The following is a 16,827-nucleotide window of genomic DNA, read 5'->3' as shown; positions in this document are numbered from 1 at the left end:
ATCTTTTACCAAATATGATCAAGCGGAAAGAACTGCTTTGGTCTCATCAGTCTGCCGAACATTTTTTCCAAAAGCATCCTGGTTTATTATGTGCTCTTTTGCAAACTGTAAAATGTTTTTTTTGGGGGGAGGGGGGCAGAGCAGTGGATTTCTTCTTACAATCCTGTCAACATATACCGTTGTTCTTCAGTGTTTTCCTCATGGTGGCTCATGAACACTGACATTCACCAAGCAAGAGAGGATTTTATTTTCTTAGACATTACCAGAGGTAGGTTTCAGCAGGTTCTGACCAGTTCTGGAGAACCGGTAGCGGAAATTTTGAGTAGTTCGGAGAACTGGTAAATACCACCTCTGACTGGCCCCACCCCCATCTATTCTCTGCCTCCTGAATCCCAGCTGATTGGGAGGCAATGGGGATTTTGCAGTATCCTTCCCTTGTCATGCCCATCAAGCCACAGCCACAGAACCAGTAGTAAAATTTGAACCCACCATTTTTTTAGATTTTCTGGAGTGTTACATACCTTCCTCTTGGTTATGATCTTGGTTGGGCAACCACTCCTGGAAAGGGTAACGGTGGTGATGAATTGCCTGTATTTAATAATAATAACAACAATAACAACAACAGAGTTGGAAGGGACCTTGGAGGCCTTCTAGTCCAACCCCCTGCCCAGGCAGGAAACCCTACACCATCTCAGACAGATGGTTATCCAACATTTTCTTAAAAATTTCCAGTGTTGGAGCATTCACAACTTCTGCAGGCAAGTCGTTCCACTTATTAACTGTTCTGTCAGGAAATTTCTCCTTAGTTCTAAGTTGCTTCTTTCTTCATAGTCTGCCTGGCAGTTGACTGGTAGAGTCCAAACTCTTTGGAAATAATTTTGTAAGCTTTTCCAATCTGGTGAGCACCAACAATTATCTTTTAGACATCCTCAGAAATCTCCTTTGTTTGACACCCTTCCACATACCTCCACATGTTGTGAAGATCAGATTTTTATAGTGAATACCCAGAATTCTATTCTTTAAATGTGGCAAGACCTCCCATACAATGTTCTTCATTCGTTTAGTTTAAATAGGTTCTCTCTCTATCTAGTTTTAGTGTTGTGGGAAGAGCAGATAACTTTTAAAAGTCATATCTATATATATATAAATACTGAAAATTCAGAAACGCTCACAAACTAAGGACCATTGTATATATTCCGTTTTCAATCCTGCAATCCTTCATCCATCTTTTCTTCCCATCTACCTTCTATTTTAAAGATTACCATTTACTGAAGGGCCCCAAATGGAAATAGCATGAATTCAAGAAAATATATATCAGGCAATAGGCCAAGTGGCGGCGTAAAGCAGCTCATGTGGTTTTATTATAGAAAATGATCAATTTTATTTAAGAGCAACGAGTTAAACTGTAATTTTTCATATTAAACACTTTCTTGATCTGGTGCCCTTCAGCTGGAACATTTCCCCCCACCCACCCAATCCCTGGTTCCGGTCCAGTACAACTAAAGGTAATCTGGTTGAAAGACAATTCTAACACCAATTGGTCATAATGTAACATCTGGTGATAATTAAGATTTATATCATTTTATCTACTAATCTGCATTTGGGACATTCCCTGGCCTTTCATTAACATCTTTTTCTGTTTTTTTTTCCTCTGACATTTCCACAAGGTGCCATGCAGCAAATCTTAATGGACAATATTACAAGAAAGGGACATACTCGGGTCCCTTTGATAATGGAGTGGTTTGGTCAACTTGGCGAGGCCTGTGGTATTCCTTGAAATATACAGCTATGAAAATCAGGTTCCAGTCCTTTCTGGATGGAGAGAGTGGAAATGGTGAAATCAACTGAGATATTTTTTTTCCATGCACGTTTAAGAAAGAGAAGCAGGCATGCCAAAATTACTGTAAATGTGGCCCTTGGCTTGAGACTTAGCACAATGAAAAAAAATCTTACAGTAAGGAGCATGCTACAGTAAGGAGAAAAATTAGATTTTGCTTTGGTTTGCCAACCATTTTATCATCCCTGTACAGTAGCTGACAATTAAAAAGACAGCTTTTCATATATACAGAACCTGCCCTCAAAAATGGGCTGGGGGAGGTGGGGAGAAACCCTCTACTTTGTTGAAGGCACAAAGGACAATCCTGCTTATTATTTACTTTTCCTTTACAAAAATATTCAGTTGTTGAATACTGCTTTGCATAAACTGAATTTGTTTTTGGAATTCATTTTGTTCCCTCTCTTCCAAAAATTAACCATCTTTCAGGGAAACACAGAAAAAGAAAATGTAAGTCATTGAGGAGAAAGGGTTTTATGGTACATAAAGAAAGAATGAGATCAGTTTCATGTGAATCCCATCAGAGACCTTCTAAGGAAGGGAAGGGGTTTCTGGCTGCTGTAAAAGATCGAAATAATGTTAGCTTGGGAAGACAGTTTTACCTGGCATCTCCTTGTCCTTTCTAAATTTGTATTTTTATGATTTTCTTAAATTTGAAAAAAGGAAAGAAAAGTGAAAATCTTGACAGCTGCCTAATTAAATATAAAGCTAGATGTGCATTTTCACAAGAGGTTTTTTTTTTATTATTCTGAATAAGCACCATGTGTTTAAAGCTGTCACTTTTCAATTTATAATGTTTGAAATATTGCAACTCCATGATGGGCTAAGTGTAGCTTTGGGATGGATGTTCTCTCAGCCTTCTGGTAAAATGTGAACAATTATATTAATTCCTAATGTGTGAGAAATTATTTAGTACATTTACATCAGCCATATTTAATGCAATTAAACCAGCAGCAATTGCAAAAAGTCGTAATCACAATTATATCATTGTCTTTCAAACAGCATAAAAATAAACATTAGTTCACTGTTTATCAATGTATAGAATTTGTCGATTACAAAACACTAATAACATTTCTTGTTTCACATTACATTTTTTCACTTACATGTTCTGAAACAAACACTTTTTATAACTATATGCCAGTGGGAGAAACCAAGCCCAAACTACTTAATTTTAAACAGTTTCTTCAACTGAAATTTATTGAAATTTGCAAAAGATAAGTTTCCTTGTAAGGGGAATAATCTTTTTTAAAGTGGATTCTTCTGAAGCAGACTATTGCTTTGAGACCAAGTATATCTAACAGGCTTGGCAAGTTTGTAATTGGAGTTGCTGTGATGCAAACAGTGGTTAAAGAAGCATCCAGTGCTTGTCCAATAGAAATGAATAGACCGGCTATATTCCAGCTGTGCCTGTAACCACACTAACCTCTTAACTAATACCAAATGCAGACCTCCAAGTCTGATTTTATAGGCCACTGAATGCCATGGTATAGAATGTCATAGACATTTTCACAGTCACTTAGCAGCCATTGACGAGGAATTCTGAGGATTGTAAGGGTAACCAATTTAAAATGTATTATATGCTCCAATACCATTGTCCAATACTGTAAACTGTATATGTAAGCATACAGGCTAACTTTGGCCTTAAAGAGTCTATTTCTGAGATAGTTTAGAGAGAGAGAGAGACTGCACAAGTACATATTTAGTCATTATTTTTGTGTTAGGGTATCATTTACTTTTCCCAAGTTTTGGCCTGCTTCAATGGAATGATAATTAGGTCTCCTTCCCTTCTTCTTAAGAAGTTTTCTGTTAAAGTACACTTTGAAAGTTTAAGAGCTTTTGCAGTTGCTAATGCTGCAGCTTCCCTTTTGCCCACAAGAAATTCAGATCACCAAATTTTCAGCAGTCAAAGTACTTATTTCACCTTCATTTAACTCAAAATATCCAGGCAGGTCATACATTTGCTGTTCTGAGTCAATCAGAGCAAAGGAAGTGTTGTCATAGAAGTGGCACCCAGAATCTGATGGAAAACTTTGACATTTGCTCTTTCTATACTGCGAGGGACTCAGGGTCTCTGCTTTCTGGTGATCATCCTTGAGAGTTAGGAAAGTAGACTCTTTCCTCCAAGTACTGGCAGGGTTTAAAAAGCGTCCACTTCTGGTTCTCTTGTGCTCTGAGTTATCGACACAAGATACGAAAGATCCCAGTGGACGATTGTGAACCAGATCTGGTTTCTTCTCTGGAAGCTTCTGTTTGTGAGCAATATGTCCTGCCCAGCTCAATGACTCTGTGGTCAATGGAATGCTGTGATACAGTTCAAGTTCCGTAGAGTTCTGTGCTGCATTTTTAGATTTAACACAATGCTGCTTTTCCATAACATGATCCCACACTTTGGCTCTGCAGTGGTTGAATGAAGGCTGACTTGGCGTAAGAGTGGACATGCTTCTTTTCCGAAATGGCTTTGCTTTTCTAGTTTCATGAAAACTTGCTGTTCTTCTGAACTGTGAACTTTTTTGGTATCCTCTGTCTGTTGACTCTCCTTTGTTATCAAAATATCTGTGATGGCTTCTCCTCATTGAGGAATGACCAGGGCTCCAGACGGAATCGGCCTGCAAAAATGTACCATCCATTCTAGAACAGGGTCTGTCCCCTGATAACTTTAGGTAATTGGGTGGCTGTTCTGGAAATGGAGATTTGATTCTAAACTTACTTGCAGCAGCTACCTCCTGGTTTTCTGTTTTCATTGTGTCCATGAGAGAGTTCTGAGCCACATGATAAAGTTTGGTTGTTTCTGTAAGTCCCTTTTTCTTCATTTCTTTCAACTGCTGCTGGGCAAGGCGATAGCTGTAAATAGGAGGGATGATTTTTTGAGCGTTGGACTGCAAATTCTCATTAACTCCTCCTCCTCCATCTTCAGGGACTGAATGAAGGCTACTCCTGAAATTCAAGGTTATATCAGACGCTTCTCCTGGGGGAAAACAAGAGGCTTCTCTCTCAGAAAAGCTTTCTTGTTGACGTCTGTCTGGACAAATATCCTCTTCATCGGAATTTTTTTGGAAGCCAGATGAATGAGGGGAGTCACAGTTAACTGGACTGCTGCACTTCGGGGTTCTGCAAAGCTTTCGCCATAAGGTGATAAGGATGGTTGCAAAGATGATAGATAAGCATAATGATATCCCAGTGATAGTTATTAGATTATTGGCAGCTCTTTCTCCTTCCATTTCAGGAGACAGTGGTGTGAGGAGGCCAGTTGTGGTGACTGAAACAAAGAGCAAAAACATCACATAACAGACAGTTTATAAATGCCAATCAACCCATCAAATTAAAATGCTTACTGTTTCTCACTCTATGGCCTTAAAGCACTTTGTAAACTACTTCAGCATTGGCTTCCTGATATCACTGTATGCCAGAACATCACTAGTTGAAATGCAATCTTTTAACAGACTGATTTCCGATGCTTAGATATATGTAGCTTTGTAGTCACTGCTTTTTACTCAGATGTGGTGTTGGAGCTGGCCCAAAATAGGTTTGAAGCCAATTTTACCTCTTTTGTAACTAAAATTTATTGCACAATTAAATCATAGTACAAATGTGTGCTATTTGTGCAGAAGTGACAGCCTCATTCAAAAAGGCTGATCTAGATATTCAGGAAACAAGGTATTTATTGTAAAAAAAATATTTACTGGGACATTTTGGAGTTGCTCTTCGTGTTCACGATTTTGTGAAACATTTTTGAGATATGTAAATTAAGACTGCGTAAAAGAAATAAGCTTGCCATCTCAACTTAATCAGGTGTTTGGGCCCACACAATGCTCTATTGACCAGGAAGTGAACAACACCAAACACAGAAATATTCTTTCTAAAGTAGGACTTGCAGTCAATCTTGTTTTGAGATGGAGCAAGTTCTGTATCAACTAAATCTTTTAGCTTGAGATGTGTGGGCAGCAATTCCAAATAGGGCTTATCCTGGGTTTCTTTGTAATCCTTTGTAATCCTGGAGGTAAGGTTAAAAACTGTTAAAAGACCATGTATTTGCATAGCTGTCAGTCAAGAATAATTTTATGACATCAATTGGTCAGTTGATTGATTGGTCAATATGTATCTCAATATGTAAACAATACATGGCAGCCTTTCCCAACAATGCTCTCTAGATCAGGGGTGTCAAATTGCGCCCACCCTAGCTCCATGAAGGGAAAAACGTCACGATACGTCACGTGATGGCAACTTGATGCCATGAGTTTGATACCCGTGCTCTAGATGTATGGCCTTGCAACTTGTAAAATTTCCAGTGCATGTATAAATATTGTATCACATTTTCACTGGACTCTAGGTGACCTTAAATGGCAGTACCCTGGGAAATGTTGATTACATGAGTATATGCAAGTGTGCTAATCAGACACAGCCCTTTACTCGTGTTTCCTTCCTTCAAAGCTGCCTGCCCTAGACTTCCATGCTGACTGTTGTCCCCAAAAAAATATATTGGGCAGAGAGATCTCTTGAACACATTCAAAAATAATTCAAAGTTGTATAGACTATAGTTTTTTAAACATCTTACATACTGGGACATTCCTCCAAAGAACATGGAGAAGTTTCTTGTTGCCTTCCTGGGCAACCTTGCTTCATGTGGACTGGGAAAGGCATGAGGCATTCCCGAAAACGCTCACGAATGCCACCTCCACAAGTGGCACTACATGAGCTCCAGGCTTGCCAAGTGCTCCAGGATCCTCCTAGGAGAACATAAATTACATTACTGTAGGGAAACGTTCACTGAAAGCTATCAACCATCCTGCAGAAAAAGCAAGATAGATTAATTTATTACTTCTAGAGCAGGGGTCAGCAACCTGTGGCTCTGGAGCCACTTGTGGCTCATTCACCCCTCTGCTGAGGCTCCCTGTCACTCAACCGCCAATGTGCGACAACCGCCGGCACACGATTTATTGAGCTTTTCAACCCCCGGTGGGCCAACCATGGATAAATCCAAGAAAATAAAAGTTTCAGAAGAAAACAGAACGTTCAATTCAACTACATATGCTAGTTTTGTAGATGCTCAAAAAAGTCAGGCAAGGGAAGGGTTTTGTGGCTCCCAGTGTTTTATTTTCTGTGGGAAACGGGTCCAAATGGCTCTTTGAGTGTTTAAGGTTGCAGACCCCTGTTCTAGAGAGTAGATGGATTCAAATTCCTTGTGGAAACTGAAATTATCCCTCTCCACAAAAAAATACAGATAGTCCTTGATTTACGACCACAGTTTGAGTTCAACATTTATGTTGCTACACGAGACATTTGTTAAGTGAATTTTGCCCCATTTTTACGACCTTTCTTGCCGCAGTTGTTAAGTGAATCACTGCAGTTGTTAAGTTAGTAACACGGTTATTAAGTGAATCTGGCTTCCCCGTTGACTTTGCTTGTCAGAAAGTTGCAAAAGATCACATGATCCTGGGCCATTGCAACGATCATAAATATGAATTGGTTGCCAAGCATGCAAAATTTTATCACATGATCATGGGGATGCTGCAACTGTTGTGTGAAAAATGGTCAAAAGGCTCTTTTTTCAGTGCCGTTGTAACTTTGAAGTCACTAAATGAGCTGTTGTAAGTTGAGGACTAACTGTAGGCCATTAGTGGCATCAGTTGTTATGGGGTAGACAAAAAATCTGAGAAATTTACCAGACTGCAAATGGTAGCAGAAGATCTGGGATATATAAATGCCGTACAGCAAGGTAAAACAGCTGAAGCTGATGACCCTTCAGGAAAGTGCATTTTTGTGATGAACTTGCTTTTCTACTTGACCAGAAAATAACCAAAGGCCAATTAGCAGGAAACAACATCTCTACACATATGCTTATGTAGATACCCATCATCCTCTCTTCTTTTAGGGTAAAAAACTTTATGCAAAATGCAGAAAGAAAATGATTAATAATAAGTCAAACCAACGGAAGACATAAGATAAAAAATATATAAATTGAGCTTCTACCTTCTTCCGCGTGCCACTGCATCCCTTTTTAACCTTGCAAACCATCCTTGCTTCTATCTCATTTGCACATTGACTTTTGTTCCTTAAACAACACTCTTGTCTTCACCGCTTATGCTTGAGAGATTAAAAGTGTTACTAACTGGGTATTAGTAGATACATGTTACATAAATCTAAAAGCAGAGACCCCCAAACACTCTTAACTGCAGCATAATATGATCTAATTTTACAAGCAAGAATTTTGTCATTTTCATGCCGTCTTGTTTTTGGGTGGCTTTCAACATTCCGCATAGGTAAAACCAACATGTAGAATGACTGACCTGGGAAAAAGTCTCCATTTTGTGGTGATCAACACTGCAGTTTCTTCAGACTGACACCTAATAGGTGATATATCATGTTATTGAAGCATTAAGTGATTGTCACTTAATGATGGAGGAGTCCCATGTGGTGATGGAACAAACCTTTTTCTATGCAATGCTTCTAGATTCAGTCCCTCATATAAGGTTAAAGAAGATAATCTTCAGTTAAAGAAGTTGCATATAAGAAGTGGCAAGACCAGACTTGAAATCCTAGGCTTAGAAAACTTGGAACTCCGTCGCCTTCGACAAGACCGAAGCTTAACTCACAGAATCATCTATTGTATGTCCTTCTTGTTAAAGACTACTTCAGCTTTAATTGCAATAATACTAGAGCAACTAATAGATTTAAATTTAATGTCAACCGCTTTAATCTAGATTGCAGAAAATACGACTTCTGTAACAGAATCATCAGTGCTTGGAATACTTTACCTGACTCTGGTCTCTTCCCATAATCCTAAAAGCTTTAACCAAAAACTTTCTACTATTGACCTCACCCCATTCCTAAGAGGACCATAAGGGGCGTGCATAAGCGCACAAATGTGCCTACCGTTCCTGTCCTATTGTTTGTTTTTCTTTTCTTCTTCCTATATATATGCTTATACCTCCTTATATTTACTCATATATGTGTTTATATACTATATAATCTTTTTGTATGATACCTACATATACTGTTGTGACTAAATAAATAAATAAATAAATAAAAAATAGACTCTAGACTTGTTGGCCATCCAAAGTAGGCAATCCTGGGCAGCAGGCCCAATAAATAATTTGATGTTATATAAATTTAAAAATTTTCACATTAGAAACACTTAATGTAGACAAATATGATATGAAAAAAATGTGCTACTCAAAATCTGTTCAAACGTAGTACTTCTTGATTACAACAATTGCCCATTAAGCAAATACCGGTATCTGTAATATGCTAATTCTGGCGTATATCTCCAGATAACTCCTCTATAAACAAGGGAAAAAAATAGCTGAATACTTGGTAAAAAGAACAGACCTTCCTAGATTCAGATCTAATTTCATGTAAATAAATCAGACTGTGTCAAAATAGGTAAGGATCCAAGATCGGAGCAGATAAGGCTGAGCTCAAAATTATATCCACTAAGCTTCAAAACTTACAGAAGTTTCATCCACTTAAAGAAGTATTCAAAAATTTATGGTCATCCACACACTGTTGGATTCCAACCTCTATTACTCCCAATTATTGTGGTCACATATATTAGCCACATACTACTGAGCTATAGGTTTCTCACCCTTCCTCTAAAAAAAATCCATAGAAACAATTCAAGAAATGAAAAGTAACAATGAGCCCTATCTTCTGGGAGTGCTAGGAACAAGTGAAATGCTTCAGTCAACTTTCAGAAACCTCAGTATGTCAGCTGCATCAAAGTTCTCCAGATTAAAAGCTCTCAGGTTAGTCACACTGGTTACCATACTAGAAGAACCTAGATTAGCAAATTCCCCTACATCAAAATTCAAGAATGCTGTCAAAGGCCCCTTCCATCTCTGTTGGGTCAGGAATGTCTTCCTCTGAACCATTTCCTTTCTGCTTTTCTTCCTGGTCAATGAGCTACTGGAATGGGAGAAATCATTCTTGCAAATGATTTGAAATAGTTGGTTGAGAAAGTTTTTATAATTAGGCCACCTCAAAATAGAGACAGTTATACCAATATATTGATCACAATGCTTTCTGAGGTCTCTTGTTTATGTCATAATTTCCTCCTTTGTCCACTATACTTAATTCTCATTTCCGTATAAAATAGATAAGAACAGCGCTTGGATGGGTGATGACTGAGTCAGAGGGAACATGCAGCTCTACTAGAATTACCAGAGGGCTTATGATGGCAATCCTGGTTCTAAGCCTTTAGTAACAGTTTCAAACAGAGAAATAGGTGATTCATTTCCTGGCATAGAAGTAATGTTTAATTCTTTTATGTTGGGCTGCTGAGAAGAAAAGGTGCAGAACTAATTAAAAAAAAAGCCTGGCAATTAGAGATCACAACTTCTTCATAATTGTGGAACATTTAATAAATAAGACAATTTACCTCAGAAATGACATCAATATGATTTTCAATGGCTTACCCTGGAAGCCTTCTCTCACGGAGAAAGTAGAAGGTCCAGTAATAAGCAGCTACCTATTCAACTGCCAGAATTATTGCCATGGTGAGACTGCCTTGTGCCCTCCCTCCCTGAAAAGGAATTTCTAATAATGCCAAGCAACAGCCTACATTCTTCCAGTGTAAACTCATTCATGTGTAGCTTGAAGAGTCTGCCCAAATGAGCCCCAACACACAAATTCTATTGGTGGGCAATGGAACCTGGAACATATCGTACTGTGTAGGAGTTTGATTGCAGAATCCTAGCACAGAATGCCATTAATACCCTTATATCGCGCTGTCATAATTTGGCACTATACAGATATGTTGGTCTGTGAATATTGGCAGTTGTAATCCCAACACATTTTGCAAGACACCATGTGTGATCTATGATCTCCATAATAATCTTATTTAAGCTTCATCTATTTCAGAGGTGGTATTCAGTAGCTTCTGACCAGTTCTAGTGGAAATTTTGAGTAGTTCAGAGAACCGGTAAATACCACCTCTGACTGGCCCTGACGCCATCTATTCTCTGCCTCCCGAGTCTCAGCTGATCCAGAGGAAATGGGGATCTTGCAGTAACCTTCCCCTGGAGTGGGGTGGGAATGGAGATTTTACAGTATCCTTCCCCTGCCACGCCCACCAAGCCTCTACCACAGAACCAGTAGTAAAAAAATTGGAATCCTACCACTGATCTATTTACTATGTGAAGAGATTCAAAATGGCTGTTGGTTCATGTCTTAAGACCATGTAAGGCTACATTTTTAAAAAAAGATCTCTGTTGCATGTCACATAGTAGTCACCATCATCACATTTCTTTGGATATTTGCCATAATTAATTGCAAAAGAAAGATATTTTCCTACTTGGTTGAGCAAACCACTTGTATCTCACCAGAGCAACTTAGCATGTTTCTGTAAGTGACTAGATACTCTCCTTTTTCTAGCTGAAGTTTGCACCATAAAGTCTGGTAGAAAATCAAAGCGGTTTGCCATGCCTTGCCCAAGGCAACTGGAACACTTTGTGACTAATCTGGATCTGAAGCCAATGCTCACACATTCAAATTTCTGCATTATTTAAATTTACTCATCATCATACAATACGTGTCTCCTAGAATGGGGAATACTTTTTAAAAAAATATTTAGATAAAACAAGAGAAGGTGTAAAAGTTGAAATGAGGCAAAGGATACAAATTAGATGGTTATGAGATCTGGATTTCAAGATCTGGACAATTATTAGATGTCAGGGAAAAATACAGGTAGTCCTCCACTTACAACAGTTCACTTAATGACCATTTGAAGTTATAACAGCACTGAAAAAAGTGACTTATGATGTTTTTCACAGGGCTAAACTCACTTAACAAATATTTCAGTTAGCAACAGAAATTTTTGGCTCAATTGTGCCCATCAGTTGAGGACTATCTGTATTTTTCTTCACAGCTATCTTGTGGCCTTGTAGATTTTTGCAGCTCACATCTGGTGCCTCTACTTTAGAAGCCACAGGGAAAAAAAATGTACAAGAAAATTTCTTTCTTTTTAAAGAAGAAAAGCAAGATTTCAGTGGCATAGTACAGCACCATCTATAGAACTGCATACATAGGAGAGCTTGTATATAGAATATACAATTTATCTAGATGTTTTAAAAATTCATAAGATATTCATTCCTTTAATAGGTATAGGAACATAGAATACAATCCTTTCTCCTTGTCCTTTCATCCATCTAGCAAACTGTCACGGCAAAAATTTTACCATATTTAGCAGAAATCCTATCCTGTATGTGCAACTCAGCACTGTTGCAGGCTTATTTGCAAAAGTTGATGGATTATGCTTTTGTATTATATTCTAGTTTCCAGAAGGAATATGCATCCAAGAAGACCCTGAAATCCTTCAGTTTCAAATGAGACATTTTGGAAAAGTAATACAAACCAACATTCCTTTGGATTAGTACACATTCTTTTGCCCATGGTGCGGAATTCACTTGGGTGGAAGAGCTAAATTCAAAACAGTATTTGTTTGTGCCACTGTCGAACAACGTGCAACTGAGTTCTAGCTGATGGTCCTCTGGATTCAAGATGCTTTCATATAGCTTTGACACCATTTGACCCAAAGGGTTATACTTAAACACAGCAATGTGTCCAGCAGAAGATGTGCATGGAGGAGAAATAACAGAAGCCACAACCGATGACTCGCATAGCACTTCTTCTGATATGGCTAGCTTGTATCCAAATTTGCGCACAAGGTCTATAGATCCTGATGAAGCAATGATTGAGCCTGTCTCTGCTGATTTCAGTAGTGTAGTGATGTATGCTTCTGGGCTAATCACATGGCAGTCCAATTTCACCCACTGCGACTCAAAGAGAGAAAGGCTTTTCCTTGTTCTCAGGCCCAGAGTCTCATTTGAGATCAATGTCCCTACTTCGTATAGGTTGCTGGTTAGAATGACATCCAGAGAAATCACTGTTTTATTTATGGGACATAATAACTCGTTAGTAAACAGCCCGAGCTGAAGGGAATTCCCATGACCACCTGACGTCCTCCTCAAATCAAAGTCAAATATAGGCCATTTCACGTTGAGTAGAAGAGTTTCTCCATTCTGTTGGGAATTAAACTCTCCAATGTTTTCAGAAGCCAGCTTCAACCAGTAATTCCCAGCATTCTTAAAATAGGAACACTCAAAACCAACTACACCTTGACGATGGTCTTCCGGGAGCTGTTTTTTGGCAATAGTTTGGTTGCTGCTGGCCTCCATGAGTAGAATAGAAGTGTTTTTCAGTGTGTCGTTAGCATCATAATAATTTTGAAAACTAACAGATACTGTAACATTGCTTAAAGCTATATGAGTCTGTTGGTCCAAGAGAAGTTTGATTGCTCCGAGAACTGGAGAAAAAAAGAATTTGATAGCGCAATTAATGAGAAGAGCATGAAGACATAGAACTTACATGCTTTTCAGGAAATTTAACCAAGTATAGTATTCCACCTACGGCATGACAATTCTCAACATCCCTGAAAACTATACTCTATGGGAAGGGATGCTAGAATTACGTCTCTAAAGGTTGCTATTACCTATCTTAATCTACAGAATAAATGGCTCACAACCTATTATCTGCTTAATTTACAATCCCAATTTAATTTAATCGGGGTTGGACTAGAAGACCTCGAAGGTCCCTTCCAACTCTGTCATTCTGTTATTCTGTTTTAATCCTAATTTAATGTAATTAAATACCAATGTTCATATGTAGAACAGGTGAAAGATTCAAAAAGCCCTGTCCTGTTTTTCAAAATAGTAATTCTGTCCAAACTGTGTGCATATGTACAATTGCTGGGTTATACAATAATTAAGATGAAGTAATGAACTTGCATTTATAATGTGCTAGGTCCATTAATTCTCTGATTCTTAGCTGTTTTTAATAAAAGTAAGTACATCTCTTAACCACAAGCAAGAAACCCCCACTGTCTCCATTTCTCTCTCCTAAATCTTCTCTCTCTTACCATTCTTACAAACAAATAATTTTAAAGCTGCTACATCATACAATGTAACAGAGAGCAACTACATTGGCCAAATCTATCTCCACTACTTTTCATTCCCTGTCCCATACTGGATTTCAATTTTTTAGAAAGAACATCTGTTTTTCTAGAAAGTTAAAAACCATTAACTAGCTAAAATTAAAGCTCCTAGCTAAAACTTTAAATAGTTCCCTTGATATTTGCCAAAAACTGTTTTGTAATGTATATACCAAGGTAAGAGACCTTATCTTTTGTTTGGTTCAATTCAATTGTGGCCAATGTTGTTGCTGTTAAATCTAAAATTCATAAAGAAATGTGGTTTTGGATCCATGACATTGTCTGCTTCCCCACCATCCAAAACCACCATTGGGGGAGGATCCTTTTTTTACAGAGAGTTCACCCTTCATATATGGAGGGCAGAGAAAACAGAGAGGACAACAGGTTAGTCTGCTTGCCCCAGACTTCCTCCAGGTGTTTAGAATTATAGGAAAGGGGAATAACTCAAGTTTCCTCAAGTCACCTACTGACAAACTTAGTGCTTTTTAACATACATCAAGGAATGATGGGATTTGCCAGTCCATCCAACTGGATATGACATTTCAAAATGACAATAGTGGTGTAATTTCTATCTAATGTTTCCTCATACTCACCATAGTCACAGAGCACAACTAGAAGTAGGTTTGGAAAAATGTTCAACCTCTGTTTCATCCTGATTTGATGATCTCCCAACTCCTTTTATTCTTCATGTCCTATTCCAGCCCAAAACAAACTTCAGTTCTTACACATTTCTCTGAAATCAAAAGCCATGGAAATAAAAATCAAAAGACAATGTCTATTAGCTCTTGGAGGACCTGCAGTCCTAATTCTTAGACTTTCCAATCACCTTCCCTTGAAGTTGTAGTTTCAATCTAATGTCCAGCATTTTCGTCCAGTATAGTCTGTGGTCTGAGTGGCTGGAGCATCAGCCTCCACCATATAGCTATCATTGAGTCTTTTATGCAAATAAGAAACTAAGAACGGCAAAGAAGACCTCTGGGAACCAGACATTTGAAACTGGTGTTTCTCTATACTTAATTAAGTTGTTCAAAAGCTAACTAAATGAATTCAGGATCTCAGCAACAATACACCTGAATATGTAGGTTGGGCTAGCCTGGATAGATACAGATTGTGTTGCCATAGCATGGCAAAAGCATCCAAAAAGGTGCCTTGGCATCATAAGCAATTCAAAATGCTTTTACACTGCATGCAATGCCATTGTTTTAGAACAGAAACACACCTGCAAAAAAAGTGGTTTCTGTATCCCATGAGAAGTCCCACTGTCCATGAACAATCCATGCCTCTAGCAGACTGGATCCTGCCAGTGTATTTAACCAAAGGTTCTGTGTCACTACAAAATTGTTAAATTTATGCATGCACAATGCAATTCCACTTCAGGACACAAAGCTGAGCTAGGCCCTTTAACATACTTTCAGTACTGACAATAATACATTACTCTCTGTATGTATGACGATCCTTTAAAGTTATTTTAACTTTTCATGATCACTTTATTTTCCCATTGCAGACTTGCTCCTGTCTTGATTCTTTCTAATTTTTCTGCTATTAGCCTGGGGGATCTGGGTTTCAATTACATACTTCATTAGTTTGCACAGAAATTATTGGTTAGCTCAGAAATTCAATGAAAGAAGAAGAGAGAAAAAAATGTGGAGAGTATTAGAGCAATCAATGAAACACTAAGAGAGAAATCCGAAAATCATGTTGGGACAAGAAAGAATGAGTTCATGTTCAACTGCATATGGCCAGATTTTACTGAATTGATCAACTCCAGAGCAGAAACAGATCGGTGCATAAAAAAAATCACAAGTCTTTTAAAAACTATACAGGTAGTCCTCAACTTATACCACGTCATTTAGTGACTGCTCAAAGTTACAAAGGCACTGAAAAAAATGACTTATGACCATTTTTCAAAGTTGAAACCTGTGCAGCATCCCCACAATCACATATCAAAATTCAGATGCTTCGCAACTGGTTCATATTTATGAACATTGCTGCGTCCCAGGGTCATGCGATCACTTTTTGCAACCTTCTGACAAGCAAGGTCAATGGGGTAGCCAGATTCACTTAACAACCAGGTTAGTAATTTATCAACTGCAACGATTGACTTAACAACTGTGACAAGTAGAGTTGTAAAATGGGGCAAAACTCAGTTAAAAAAGGTCTCACTTAATAACAAAAAAATTTGGGCTCAATTGTGGTTGTAAATCAAAGAGTACCTGTACTTTGGAATAAGCATGAACAAAAAATGTTCTATGTGTGCCAGTGCCAGCATCCTTGAATTTATTTTACAAACAAAAAGAAGCATCTGCAGAGTTTTCAAAAAGGCAGAAGTCCTTATTGCAAGCAACATGGTACAGGACAGTGATCCTCAACTTACGACCAAGATTTATGTTGCTAAGCGAGGCAGCTGTTAAGTGAATTTTGCCTCAATTTCGTGGTAAGTGAATCACTACAGTTGCTCCACTGTAGTGATAAATCGAGGATTACCTACATTCCCAAAGCAAGCCACCCAGATAATAAGAAAAGCAACCCTCCACCATCCCACGAATATACATTGCATTTTCCTTCTTCACAGACCCATAAACTTAAGTGCCTACCTACCACTTCAAAAGCGCGCTGGGCAACTGCGGGATAAGAGGCATTAACAGGCTGAGCAGGAGGTAGAGAGGCGAGCTCACTGAAGGAGTGCGGGCCGCCGTATCCTCGGCTGCGCGCCCCGGCAGCGCAAAGCGATCCAGTCCGAACTTGATCCTCGAAGGGGATCTCTCCAATTTGCTCAGGGAAGGAGCTCCCCAGCGGGACGTCAGGTGAAGAAGTTGAGGAGCAAAAGCCGCGGGAGCGACAACAGCTGGCCTCGCCGCCGACGTCTCGCCCGTTTCTCCCCACGTTGGGGGCTCATGTCTGGAACGGGAGCACCGCGGAGACTTCTCCTTGGCTACCGGACGAGGCGCGCCCGAGCTGGAAAGGAGAGAGATGCGCCTCTGGCCTCGGGCGTGGCGCAAAAGAGAGAGAG

At 38.8% G+C, this 16,827-nt stretch overlaps 2 protein-coding genes across 5 annotated transcripts in view; one reads left to right on the top strand and one right to left on the bottom strand.

Annotated features, from left to right (window-relative positions):
• LOC131196771 (fibrinogen-like protein 1) overlaps nt 1-2,863 on the top strand; it is a 19,740-nt gene extending 16,877 nt beyond the window's left edge. For all 3 annotated transcript variants that reach the window (XM_058180057.1, XM_058180038.1, XM_058180047.1), the window contains one exon: nt 1,668-2,863. In XM_058180057.1, the coding sequence (XP_058036040.1) occupies nt 1,668-1,848 (181 nt within the window). In that variant the 3' untranslated portion in view covers nt 1,849-2,863. The remainder of the gene's footprint in view (nt 1-1,667) is intronic.
• Nucleotides 2,850-16,827, bottom strand: THSD1 (thrombospondin type 1 domain containing 1). Of its 2 annotated transcripts, none has more exons than XM_058180015.1 (5): nt 16,416-16,827; nt 14,411-14,550; nt 12,183-13,133; nt 6,391-6,558; nt 2,850-5,090 (listed from the first exon to the last, which is right to left on the bottom strand). In XM_058180015.1, the coding sequence occupies exons 2-5, from the start codon at nt 14,466-14,468 to the stop codon at nt 3,715-3,717; spliced, it is 2,553 nt and encodes an 850-aa protein (XP_058035998.1). In that variant the 5' UTR covers nt 14,469-14,550; nt 16,416-16,827; the 3' UTR covers nt 2,850-3,714. The 2 variants fall into 2 exon arrangements, with proteins under 2 accessions (XP_058035998.1, XP_058036007.1); XM_058180024.1 differs by having other exon boundaries at nt 14,411-14,509.

This window comes from Ahaetulla prasina, chromosome 1 (assembly GCF_028640845.1).
Source record: "Ahaetulla prasina isolate Xishuangbanna chromosome 1, ASM2864084v1, whole genome shotgun sequence".
NCBI lineage: Eukaryota > Metazoa > Chordata > Lepidosauria > Squamata > Colubridae > Ahaetulla > Ahaetulla prasina.
This window is presented reverse-complemented; position numbering and strand designations above follow the sequence as displayed.

Excerpts from the sequence above, each read along its gene's own strand:
- THSD1 (XM_058180015.1), bottom strand. The coding sequence starts at position 14,468 with ATGAAACAGAGGTTGAACATTTTTCCAAACCTACTTCTAGTTGTGCTC. Across the intron at positions 6,559-12,182 it reads ACTAATCCAAAGGAATGTTG|GAGGATCCTGGAGCACTTGG; the intron begins GTTTGTATTACT and ends ATGTTCTCCTAG. Across the intron at positions 5,091-6,390 it reads TTCTTTGGAGGAATGTCCCA|TCACCACAACTGGCCTCCTC; the intron begins GTATGTAAGATG and ends TCTTTGTTTCAG.